At 43.6% G+C, this 12,491-nt stretch overlaps 2 protein-coding genes across 2 annotated transcripts; one reads left to right on the top strand and one right to left on the bottom strand.

The window, feature by feature from the left end:
• Positions 1 to 139: 139 nt before the first annotated feature.
• rps27a (ribosomal protein S27a) lies at positions 140 to 1,933 on the bottom strand. Its single transcript, XM_067236406.1, has 6 exons — positions 1,891 to 1,933; positions 1,718 to 1,782; positions 1,175 to 1,229; positions 999 to 1,084; positions 631 to 762; positions 140 to 330 (listed from the first exon to the last, which is right to left on the bottom strand). Exons 2-6 carry the CDS (start codon positions 1,763 to 1,765, stop codon positions 181 to 183), a joined length of 471 nt encoding a protein of 156 aa, XP_067092507.1. The 5' UTR covers positions 1,766 to 1,782; positions 1,891 to 1,933; the 3' UTR covers positions 140 to 180.
• An 840-nt stretch (positions 1,934 to 2,773) lies between these two features.
• LOC136943165 (clathrin heavy chain linker domain-containing protein 1-like) lies at positions 2,774 to 6,505 on the top strand. Its single transcript, XM_067236405.1, has 10 exons — positions 2,774 to 2,826; positions 3,694 to 3,782; positions 3,938 to 4,142; positions 4,283 to 4,398; positions 4,552 to 4,645; positions 4,726 to 4,832; positions 5,089 to 5,263; positions 5,564 to 5,766; positions 5,947 to 6,126; positions 6,309 to 6,505. The coding sequence occupies exons 1-10, from the start codon at positions 2,789 to 2,791 to the stop codon at positions 6,503 to 6,505; spliced, it is 1,404 nt and encodes a 467-aa protein (XP_067092506.1). The 5' UTR covers positions 2,774 to 2,788.
• The last annotated feature ends 5,986 nt before the right edge of the window (positions 6,506 to 12,491 follow it).

The following is a 12,491-nucleotide window of genomic DNA, read 5'->3' as shown; positions in this document are numbered from 1 at the left end:
CAAAATACGTTTTTATTTATATAGAGATAGTACAGATAAGTCTCACATGCAGAGGGGTACACCAATGTCAGCACTAGGCCAACTTATAGTAATTTACAGACATGTACAATTCACCCCCCACACACAATAATCAAGACAATTGGCGTTTTGGTGAAAACGTTTTATTGACAGTCCATTGGTTTACTTGTCCTCGGGCTTGTTGAAGCAGTAAGTGAGGCAGCACTTGCCACAGTAGTGCCTGTCAAAGTGGCTAGCCATGAAGACGCCGGCACCACACTCGTCAGCTGGGCACTCACGGCGGAGACGGTGGATCTTGCCATTCTCGTCGACCTGGGGGGGGGGGGGGGGAGACAGAGAGACATGAGTCTATATAAAATAGTGGTACACAACACAAATGTTTTGTGTTGCTGACTGGATGCCACGCCATTTTTTCCAATGGAAAAACTGGGGATTTGGACAACGGAAATAAATCCTACTTGTATACGAAAGTCCTAATACAAACTACATACCTAGTGTAACTTCTGATCTCATTAGCTGATGCCATGTACTGTTCAGTTCATTTAGATGTGAAACGGGTCAAAGGGAGTGAGCAGATACTCAGAGTAATCATGACCCAGGACAGCTTTGTACCTTGTAGTACTTGAGCACAGCAAGCTTGACCTTCTTCCTCTTGTGCTTGTTCTTCTTGGGGGTGGTGTAAGACTTCTTCTTCCTCTTCTTGGCACCACCACGCAGCCTCAGCACCAAGTGCAGAGTGGACTCCTGCACAAGATTCAGCACAACGGCTCAATACTTGGACGCCTTCACAACATGATTAATCAATGCAGTAATGCCACTTATGCTACGTAATACAGTAACAAACTATTGCTTTAGTGATGACATAACACCTGCTTAAGTCAGTCTGAAAGTGCATTTCCACAAGTTTTGAATTAATTCAATGCATTAATTCCTATGGCCAAAAACGTGTTAGACTACAACATCTACAGCAATGTTCTCACCTTCTGAATGTTGTAGTCAGACAGGGTACGTCCATCCTCCAGCTGCTTACCGGCGAAGATCAATCTCTGCTGGTCAGGAGGGATACCTGGAGTGACAGTTAGGACATTAACCATGACCGTCCAGAAGGGTCTTCTTTTACATCCCTGTTTATACATGTCTTTAAAAAGTCATTTACCTTCTTTGTCTTGGATCTTTGCCTTGACATTTTCGATGGTATCTGAAGGCTCAACCTGAAAAATGACATCCGTTAGTGATGGAAGTTAGGTTCCGTAGGAGTAACACGTCGCTAACGTTAGCATGTTTTAAAAGGGCAATGCCATTAAAACACGTAAAAATTTATATTTTGTGACGAAACCAACTTAGCTTAACTATTTTACCTAGTCTGATTAGAAAAAGCAAACCAACATTAAGCAGGCAGTTTCACCAGCTTGCTCAACGCAAACACGTGTACCGAGTAGGCTAACGGGAATTGGTAGTTAGCAACCTAGCTAGCCAAGTGTATGGCTTAGTATGTGTGGTCGGACAACAGTGCTTCAATTGTAGGCTCACGATAGGTCTTAATACAAGAAACAACATTCGCAGCTCTATGGGTTGGACAAAAATGCTTATGAAACGCAAAATAGCTCATGAGTTAAAAAGGTTTGGCTCTGCGGCTAACACCCGAGTCAGCCAAGAAAGCATTATACAGCCTCCATCACGGAATTGCCGGAATACACACCTCGAGGGTTATGGTCTTCCCCGTGAGGGTTTTGACGAAAATCTGCATCTTGGCGTTCAATCCACCTGCACAACATGAAATACGATGTTGTTTTAGGGACTATATGAGTTAAAGTGTTCTTTAATATTAAGAATTTATCAAACAAATCTTTGAAACGGAGAGCACGATCTTACCACAGGACTCCTGCTAATGGCGGATCATGAGAAGAGGGCTTTCGGAGCGTGCTACGGGGTTTTCTGGACTTGTTTGCAGGGAGTAGGTTGCCAATAAGATGCCAGACACAAAAAAACGTTATTTTAAAATTGTATATTTATTATATTCACTTCCCTTCATGATTGTTATTATATATGTATTTATTCATAATGTAATGTTTTTGTAAAATGGGAAAGCTAATAGATATGAATGTGTAATACAGAACTACATTACCCATACTCCACTTCGGTGTATCCATAACAACCTAATGTTATAACCATGGAGTGGCTGCTACAAACCTTTGTTAGCTAAACCTATTATCTAAGAAAGGAATTTTAATTAAATCTGATTATGTCTGGAACTAAAAAACACGAACATTCATTTTATCTCGGAAACAAAGCCATGCCACCCATCACGTCTGTGAGTGACAAGAACTTCTTGGAATCACTCTCTGACTACATTCAAAGTGAGAAGGAATACCTTCAGTGCCCAGTGAATGGCTCAGATGAGCAACGCTACATCATTTACAGTACTGCATTTGATAAGGTATCCAAGTACCTTCTTTTCTATCTTTCTGTGTATCACTGACTGAGTTTTGATCATTATATACCTCAACAGAAATGCAACATCCAAGCATAATGTTAGTTATTTCATTTTTTTACTGGCCTCTCTTTTTCAGATTTCAGGGTTGAGATTATCCTTAACTCTCCTTGCTTTGATTCTATTCAGGTTATTGAGTATGCAACAGCCTACAAGACCATTCTCACTGCGATAAAAAAAGAATATGATAGCTTCATTAGTGCCATAAGGAAAAGTGACTGTAAAGCCAAGTTGGCACAAGGCAAACTGAAGGCCAGAGTGGCACAGCCCACATCCCTCATGTACTGCCAGAGGAGAGCTGTCCAGCTTCAGGAGAGGCAAGTGAGACAATGCCCACATACATTATTAATTTATGTTCTGTATATCCTAGCATCAAATGATTCTTACTGTATATTTAGTTGTTTTGTTTTTTACAGAGGGGAAACACATTATATCAGGTGAAAAAACGGCTGATATAATGTGTATCCTCTCTGTAACTTTTGCTAGAAAAGAGCAGACACCTCCATATTATCTCAGGTTGTTCATTGTGACCAAAAGAACACAGAAAATAACACACATGATGGCAGGACTGACCCTTTGCATGTTAGGGGAGGGGGTACACATTATATCAGGTGAAAAAACGCCCATTTATAAAGCAATACAGTGATGCTGGTGATTTATGTTACTGTGATCATTATGTATAGCAAGTTTCATCTATACACCAGTCTTTTACACTGAGAACACAGGGGGAACAGATTTCCCCGGAGGCCTTACAAAAGTGGTTCCCCCCTGTATATTACAGTCTGTCCATTTATAAAGCAATACAGAGGTGGGAGGTGGGAACAGATTTCCCTGTAGGCACAAGAGGTCACATATTTTGATGGCTGTCATCAGGTTTAAAAAATATTTTCGAAAGGTCTGAAAAAAAGAATTCTGCCTACACTAGCGATCGGGGGAGGTCAGGGTTGGGATTGGTGTTTGGGCTGTGGCTAACCTTAAGTATCGGCCTAGAGATTGGGGGAGGTCTGGTAGCAGACCAACGGAAAAGGTCACAGCAGTCTAGAACTCTATCCCTCTAGGCCCTAAACCCCAACCCTAAAAACAGGGTCAGGGTTGGGCTGTGGCTAACTTGAACCCCCCCTTTTAAGAAAAGGTCGCAAATAGTGATTGTGTTCTTCAACAAATTGTTTTTCTTACTCCCCAAGGATTGAAATTATCCAGAGAGACACAGCCGAACTTCAGGCTAAATTAAGGAGACAGCAGGACTCTAGGAAAGACAAGAGACCCTCAATTCAGCTGAATACCTCCGACAGCAAGACTCTACGGCCTGTTGGGCAGATACCAGGCATGGAAACTCACTCACATTTATTAGCTTGTATACCCTCCACTAATGCACACTTTGATGAAGCAATGATTTCCTACAGATTTGCCCCCCTCTTTGTCTCCTCTCAGGTCTGACATTTGATGAGTCAATGAATCCAGCGGCCCTGGCTAAACATCTGGAGTACCTGGAGAAGAAGAAAGCAGATCTGCAGAGCAAGAGGAAGAGCCAGTACGTGTCTATGCAGGTCAAAACTGACCTGGACCAGAAGATGAGGATTGCCCTGGACCAAAGGGATGAGCTGGTTGTGGACAATGAGAGGCTTCAGATCCGGTCAGTCTTCCAGACCGGATTAGGTCACATCCTAGAGTAGATTTGAGTAGAGTTTTGGTAGATCCTTGAAAACACAAATTATTAAATATATATATATATATACAGAGATAAATAAAAGTGATTAACGATTGTCTCTGTAGATATAAACAGCTACAATATCTCAATGATGCCTTCATTACCTGGGAGAAGACAGGAAGAGAGGTCCCTCTGTTTGAGTTCATCACCTCAAAACTGGAGGACATCTCCAAACTGAAAGGTCTGGTTCCATGGCATAGCCCAAAGTTGTATTTAGTGTGTTATGGCATTCTAATGATGAGGTTTAAGAACACAGCAGCAACCAATCAAGATCCAGGCTTATTATGTAATATATCATATTCACATTAGCCTAGCATATCACATTCCATCGCAGTGAGCGACACAGACTGCCATGGCGCTATGGCGTTTGAGGAGGATGACCCAAGTAAGGTCAATGACTCAGAGCTTCTGGTGGACTACATTGAGAGGTATAATAGCAGACCACAACTGTACTGTCTTACCAGTGTATGTTTTACAGACTAACTCATCCATATCTTGATCCCTGCAGATTTATTAACCTCTTTGAAGCAGGTGAGTATGAAGCGGCAGCGTTTCACGCAGCGAAGTCTCCTCACGGAGTTCTGAGGAACACGGAAACTATGGAGAGGTTCAAAGGTAAATTTGTATTACTACACAGTATGGCCATTGATAGAATAGGTAGAGTTGGTTACGGTAAACCTTCCTATTTAACCTCAGATAAACTAGCCTGGTTAAACATGAATGACCAGCATACTCAGAAATGGAATACAGCCTATTTCTAATCCTACAACAATAGCTGAAGATCATTGGAGCTGCTTTTTTAGTTTCGTCTTTTAATTTCTTTATCTTTCTCCTTCGTTACACCTTCCACCCCGATCTCACCCCACTCCAGCAGTGACAGTATACCAAGGAGAGCTCCCTCCCCTCCTCCTCTTCTTCCAGGCCCTGATGATCTCAGCGCATGCTGGGACACAGCTGCCCGACCAGTCCTTGTCAGTGGAAGGGGTCTGCTGTGCCCTGGAAAACAACTTTGTAGAGCTGGTCACACACTGGGTCACTCAGAATAGGTACCAACAACATACTGAATGGATCGTTGAAGTTCAAAAAGAGTGTGTGTGCGGTCTGTGTGTGTGTGTGTTAATAGTCAGTCAACACTGATACACTGAAAAAGTCAATCTACTGGATCGGCTGTTTTATTCAAGCAGTAACAGTTACTCAATATTAATAACAGTTAACCAAACTCATGATGAATGATGCACTTTACAACACATGGTGATGGTACTGGAATATAGTATTTCCAGTGATTGCAGTCTTAGTGTTCAGTTTTAGTGTTTAGGACAGTCTGTGTTGTTTGTTTTCCTTCTCAGACTTACTTACAGCGAGGCACTGGGAGATGTCATCTGTGAGCACGGCGACAGGAAGCCGTATATGGCCGATGCATGCTTGGCACTGGCACATATCATCTATAAATCCTGTGGAGTACTTCGTAAGGCCGCACTGAGCATGTGCAAAAGAGGCATGACCAATGGGGTCATAGAGTTTATTTATCAGAACAAAGACTTCACTGCAGGTGAGGACCGTGAACACACACACACAAGCACTCATATCCCCATATGTACAGTCCCACACAAATGAAAAATGGAGGCAATTTGACACTGGCACCGTCTTGACAAGGCCACACTGTAAAATAAATACAGAAAATGATGGATGAATGTGTGGATGCTCCCTGTCTGTGTGTGCATTTGGGCAGACGATTGTTTGTATGTGCTGCGTGGCAGCCCCAGCCTGGACATGCTCTGGGCCTTCACCCAGCCCTACCAGGGCCAGCAGGCCAGGCTGTCTGTAGGTTTCGTCTGCCACACCTTCCTCAGGTCAGACCTGGAAGATCTGGCCCTGCGGCTGCTGGGAAACTTCTGCTCTGCAGGATCTGGTACAGTACATAACACGGCTAGCCTATACACACATTCATACCCACACACCCACACAAGGTACACAAACCTGTATATGCACACACATATATATACACGTGTTGTTCACCTTTCTGAAGGGAGAAGACGCACAATACATTCACACTCCTAAAATGACGATCACACTGCTGTGTGTTTTTTCTAGGAGCTTTAGAAAAGGTGATCCGGGAGGATGCGATGTGCTCAGGGGACAGCTGGGGTGAGATTGCAAGTGTCTGTGCGCAGAGGAACCATCCACAGCTCTCTCAAGAGATCCAGGCCATCTTGCTTTCCCTGGACGGGGCCATGAAGCTCTCCCTGGTGACAGAGGGGGCCAGGCGGGTGGAGCAAGTGTTCATGTAGGCCTGCAGACAGCAGAGGGCACACTAGGATAGATACACATTCACTGTCCTCTTAGAATACGAGCCCCAGCGCATACTGTAGCGACCCTGGTCTGGCTTCTTAAGAGACAAACCCATTCTTAATCCATTGATCCACCCTGCTGAGAAAAAAACACACACACAGACATCCAAATACATCCACACATCCCTGTGGCTAATCATGATCATTAAACATTAAACTGATTGTAACTTTATATCGTGATTCCATTTGTACCTGATTCATAATGCCAACAACTCAACCTTTCACTTCTCAACTCTGAAATGTTAGACTGTCTACACGTCTAGTCAGCAAACCCGAGTCCATAACAATGACCACACTTACTCTCCAGGATATTGGATTTCATCTCATAAATTCTCAAATTTCTGTCACTGGAGAACATCAACCAGCTGTATTAGTCATAGATCTTGCCTTTCCTTCAGCTGGAGAAGATTGAAGGAACCCTTAGGTACTTATCTGAGGTCAGGTTGTTGTTTTTCTTCATAAAATGGTTATGCTTTTTTTGCGGGAGTAAAACTGTCCCAGATCAGTGCCTTAGAGCGCTGAAAGCCAGGAACAATTAACATACTGTTATGTCACTAGAAATACGAGGAGGATACAATGGCATACGGAACAGCTCAATGAAACACACAGAAGCACACACACACACAGAAGCACACACACATACAGAGAAGCCTTTGTTCCATAACAGGCTCCCAGTCCCATCAACATCAGAGTAAATGGAACCTCCGAGCTTCCACAAGCACACAGACACACACACACACACACACAATATAAACAACGCCCAGTGTCAGTAAACACTGGTTCTAGTCTCTACTTCTGTCTTCAGAGGCATCAAGCACACAGGGATGGCTGTGTAGCTACAGACCCTCACACTTAATCAGTTTGGCTCACTTCTATCAGCACAATTTTATGTATGTTTGTTTAATCTATTAAGGGATTTCTCGCTGGAATGTACTCCAGTGCCCTTAACACCGTGTCTATATTAGCATGCTGAACTGGATAACATAATACGAATGGGCACATTTAAGTATGCACGTTTAGGCTACTGTTTCAAACATCAGAATGATCAGCAAGGTACCGATAGCATAAGCTAAGTCAGCTCTCCATGCCCCTAAGTGGTTGTGAACCCTAACATCTCTTCAGCTCGCCCAATCGATACTTTGTAGTGTCAGCGTTACAATGGGAGCCTATTGTAATGTTGTAGCATTGTTGTGTGCCTGCGAGGCTGACACAGTGTCAACAGTGTGCTAACATTCGTAGCTAGCTGTCACCAGACTGGAGATGTAATGGGTCTGCTGGAACGAAAGAAAAATGTTATCACTGAGAGAAGCGGTGAGATTCCAGTAGGCTAAAAGAAGCAGTGGTTGGGTGAGCGAAAGAAAGAGAGAGAGGCAGACTGGCAAATACTGTTCATAAAAAGAGGGGGGGGGGGAGGGGGGGGAGAGAGAAATACAGAAATGAGAGAGAAATTAAGAGAGAGTGCCTGACCTTAGAAACTGGACAATGAAAGGGAGAGAGAGAAGAGATTGTGCTGAGTCATCAGCACGTGGCTCCACCCCTGCTCTGCTGCCAGGGTGGGTATTGATCTCCTGCAGTAAGAGAAGCTGTATCTGAGGCTTGTCTGGCCCGCTGCTGCTGGCCCTGACAAACAACGCATAGCTCCTTCCTCAGCTCAGAGGCCAGATCCGCCCCAGGGTGGAGGTACACGTTTGTGATTCGTACTTTGGTCCACAGCAGTGGTTCTCAACACTGTTTTAGATGTTTCCCTGCTCTAACACACCCAATTTCAAATGATTGAGTTGCTATCTAGCTCAGCAGAAGCCTGATAGCGACCATTCATTTGAATCAGGTGTGTTGGAGCAGGGAAACATCTAAGACATGCAGGACAGGGGGTCCCTGAGGACCAGGGTTGAGAACCACTGGTCTACAGGCTGTGGTCAGATCTAGCCAGGTCTGCAGTCTTTTGTAGTTGATGCATCGGTTTTTTTTTTTTTATGCAGCAAAGAAGTCCTGTTCTGGCAATTATTGGGATTAGTACTGTATTTAGGTTCAGTTCCCACAGGGAAGTTAGGCAGTTTGATCCTGTCTGACTGAAGCCTGATTCTTCAGGCTTTGTGTTACGTCTAATTCCCTATCACAAAAAAGTTGTGTTGATTTCTATCTTGAGAAAATATACAATTTAACAGGTCTTATGTTGTACAAATTTGCCTAATGATGTTTGGCCATTAGTAATACGTAACCTGACTGCGTTGACCATTGCGCTCCGACCTAACCCCGAGTGGTCTGTAGAGACATGATATGTCTGTCTGTGTGTCTCTTTGGCTGGCCATTCAACCAGCCGCCCTGTCAGGGTTTGTTTAACAGAGAAGCTTTTCTCTCTCTCTCTCTTTCTCTGTGCCTCTCGTGTGTGCAAGTGTGGCACAGATCTGGACCTCCTCCCCTCTACCCTAATCAACCCCTGCTGCATGATGGGACCTGACAGGTTGTCTAGCACACACCACACACAGCCGCCAGCCAGTAGAGAACTGAACAGCAGACTGGAACAGAGAGAGAGAGAGAGAAGGGGTGGGTGGGTAACAGAGAGAGAGAGAAGGGGTGGGTGGGTAACAGAGAGAGAGAGGGTGGGTGGGTAACAGAGAGAGAGAGAAGGGGTGGGTGGGTAACAGAGAGAGAGAGGGGGTGGGTGGGTAACAGAGAGAGAGAGAGAGGGTGGGTGGGTAACAGAGAGAGAGAGAAGGGGTGGGTGGATGATGGGGATAGAAAGGGAAAGAGATACATACAAAGTTAGTGGTAGGACTTTTCCTTTACAAGAGCTGTTGGCCCTGCCTAATATCAAACACTTGCGTTGCTGGATGAGTTGGATCCGTACCAGAAGAAATGAGTCTTGAAAACAAGTTGCCATGTCATCCCTCTATTTCTGAGCCATGACTGTAACTCCCAGACCGCATTAGAGCAATGTCAGTGTATTGCACAGCACTCCTCTAAAACAATGTTATTGATGTCGTCTGCCACTGGCAAGGCAGTGTTTATATTGCCGCTGTGGCAGTGGACTGTGCATTTTGTTGATATTTCCATGGATTAGCAGGGACACAGAAGGTTTACCATGGGGATGGAAAATAGATCATTGATTTCCAGGGTGGCAGATGGAACAGGGGAAGCAGCATTGTTGCACAGCTGTTGTCTTCATATTGGCAAATGTCTCCTCCCAAGGGTCTTCATTTCAAGGACACAACCAGTAGAGAGAGACTAGATACAATTCATCATCTTATTTTTATAATCACTGTGTAGCCTAAGTGAATTCCCAAACAAGCTAGTGTCACTGTTATAGTCTTTGATTGTTCTTGTTGCATTTGTTAAGTGTGATGATCTGATTCAGATTCAGATTTGTTCCTCAAAGCCTGTGTTCTGGAATATTCTACCACATTAAAAACGATCCTTTAATCTTCCATTTAGCATTATAATCCTATTCCAGCATGTGTTATGCATCTCCTGCACTCTTCTTGACAATACTGTTTGTGTGTCTTTATCTTTAGTCTGAGACTGTATTTTATGTCGAAGAGAAAAGAGACTCATCTACCATGTAATTAGTTTTTGAGATGGATCCTCAAGAGGATGGCTGCTTATCAGAGGCCTGTGCTGGTATATTATCCAAAAGGGCCTCAAGGCTTCAATGCTTAATTCTCACTGAATCATCACTTTTACTTCCAACGTGGATGGAACGTTGGAAGTACACACACACACACAAAATGCTATGCTGTATCTATAAAAACAAATGTTTACATACAAGCCAATCAGAGACGTTGTTAACCCATCCAGTAGCCTTTGTTTTGTATCCCTTATGGCAGAAAGCCACCTCCTTTGAAAAGTATTTGGATTACATAAGTGTTTTCTGGGTCAATTAGCATAACGGGGAGTTCCAGCTATGTGGCTGTATCCAGTCAAAACAAAGACAGGATGCTTTTAGGGGAAGCAACAATAGATTAGCTACAAACTTATGCATTAGCAGAGGTGGTTCATTGACCATGTTGGTTTGCTGAGTGACCTGGCCACAGACCTGAATACTTGACTCCCCAGTTGTCTAGTTTTGAAGAGCATTTCCTCACAGTTGTTCTCAATAAAAAGTAAATCTATGAAATGCATCACTGTGTAGTGTAATGGAAGAGATAAATTACCCTCCTCAGAAAATAACCAAACACTTTAGACAAGATTAAAAGTGCTCAGCCAAGCCGGTATTATCATTAACATAGCCAATGTTATAGTAGAGCTATAGTAATGACTTGTGTGCGTTGGAAAAGGGGATATAGTTTCTCAGCAGTGGCTGGCTCTATACAGCAGGGTGCTGCAGGTCTCAGCTGGCCCGCAGCCTGGCCAATGCACCAACCATACAGCAACAGGAAGTAAAGGAGAGGAAGCGATGGGCGGGCCAATAACTTAGTAACGTTTTTTTGTTGTTGCTCCGTATCTTCATGTCTCTCTGTCTTCCAACCTCCCTGTTATCCAGACAAAGTTATCCTGCTATGAATCGCAAACCAATGTAATTCTTTTTAACAACAAACCACTTCCAACAGCTACGCCTAAAAAATCGCTTTGTCAAACATACACATAAGCTACAAGTCATATATGGCAAGATAATCAGATTTGCCATTGAAGCAACCATGATATACACCCACTGTACAGCATAATGGTAACTGCAAGGGTGAGTGGAGTTCTAGGCTACATAGTTGATCATTTATTCCTTTGTAAAAACACAATCCTGTGCTGGCATTGTCACGCTGTTAATATGCACTGAAGATAAAATAGTATCTCATAAGAAGACCTCAGATCCTCCAATAAGATCTCTACATCATTACCGGTTCATTTTGAAGTAAACATAAATCTTATATCCAGCCACTCCAGTGCCCTCTTTGGAAAAACCCTCTTCTTTTTCTGGTGTAATAGGCCTACTGGTGTGTCATACATACAAGGTCAGGTACCATTGCCTGTCCCAAAACAGTTGGCCAATCGTTCATTTTCTCCTTATCTACTGTTTTTTCCAGTCTCTGGCCCCAAGATGGCTATCTGTGAAAGCATTAGGCATGACTCAGCTGTCTGTCTGCTAATGATGACATCACCCAGAGCCACTCCGGGCCAGGCATATCCTGCAACAAGGGAGCAACATCACTGAGATTCAGAAGAGAATGCTGCGGTCATGCACAGCCTCCGCTAAAATTGGCAACACATGAACGCGAATTAACAAGCTGATAAACTGTTGCTACTCGCCAGTCCATGCTGTTAAGCAGAGTTACTGCTGTCATCAAGCTCACCCAAAGAAAATAACTGTTAAAAACCTGGCTTTAAAAGCCACAACAACAAAAACATACTCAAAACCTAACTGTGGGTACAACAAGTAAGCTGCTAATTCTAATGCTAACGTAAATAGGACATCGCTCCGATGAGTCCCACCATACAAAATGTTTTCCGGAAGAAATAATTATACCTGACTAAAACAAAGAATGTTGAATTGCTGGCACCCATCTATCCCACACTTGTTCTATTGGATTTGCCCCCTCGGGAGACCGGCAGGCCAATGCCCCTCTCTAGCAACCTTTGGGCTTCAACACATCACCACTGAGGGGACTTGAGTCCAACTTGAGTCCAATTTACCACGTTTTGAATGTGTTTCATGCACTCATGTATGCCACTCATCACACAGGCTAAACCAGGTGACATGACGCGCACTAATAGCCGTTTTAGCTAATAGCGGATTTTGGTTTGACAGGTTATTGGCATGTACTCTTCTCTTTGTGTAAGACATTAAGTTTCTTCACAAGACCACCTCTGTGGTTGTATTCCATCTTCAGTACAGTTCCCTGTCCAGTGTAGTCTGCTCCACAGTTGGATGGACACAATGTTTGGTATTTCCTCAATCTTAGGTACATGGCTCAAATAAGGGATCTTATAGCATAAC

Source organism: Osmerus mordax, chromosome 5 (genome assembly GCF_038355195.1).
Source record: "Osmerus mordax isolate fOsmMor3 chromosome 5, fOsmMor3.pri, whole genome shotgun sequence".
Lineage (NCBI taxonomy): Eukaryota > Metazoa > Chordata > Actinopteri > Osmeriformes > Osmeridae > Osmerus > Osmerus mordax.
The sequence above is the reverse complement of the archived record's forward strand: the minus strand, read 5'-3'. Positions and strand labels throughout refer to the sequence as shown.

What these genes read in the sequence shown, in the direction of transcription:
- rps27a (XM_067236406.1), bottom strand. Translation starts at nt 1,765, where the DNA reads ATGCAGATTTTCGTCAAAACCCTCACGGGGAAGACCATAACCCTCGAG. An exon ending in GGAAGACCATAACCCTCGAG is followed by an intron (nt 1,230 to 1,717) that starts GTGTGTATTCCG and finishes GTCATTTTTCAG; the next exon opens with GTTGAGCCTTCAGATACCAT. An exon ending in CTGTGCTCAAGTACTACAAG is followed by an intron (nt 331 to 630) that starts GTACAAAGCTGT and finishes CCCCCCCCCCAG; the next exon opens with GTCGACGAGAATGGCAAGAT.
- LOC136943165 (XM_067236405.1), top strand. Translation starts at nt 2,789, where the DNA reads ATGTACTGCCAGAGGAGAGCTGTCCAGCTTCAGGAGAG. An exon ending in AACTATGGAGAGGTTCAAAG is followed by an intron (nt 4,833 to 5,088) that starts GTAAATTTGTAT and finishes ACCCCACTCCAG; the next exon opens with CAGTGACAGTATACCAAGGA. An exon ending in CTTCTGCTCTGCAGGATCTG is followed by an intron (nt 6,127 to 6,308) that starts GTACAGTACATA and finishes TGTTTTTTCTAG; the next exon opens with GAGCTTTAGAAAAGGTGATC.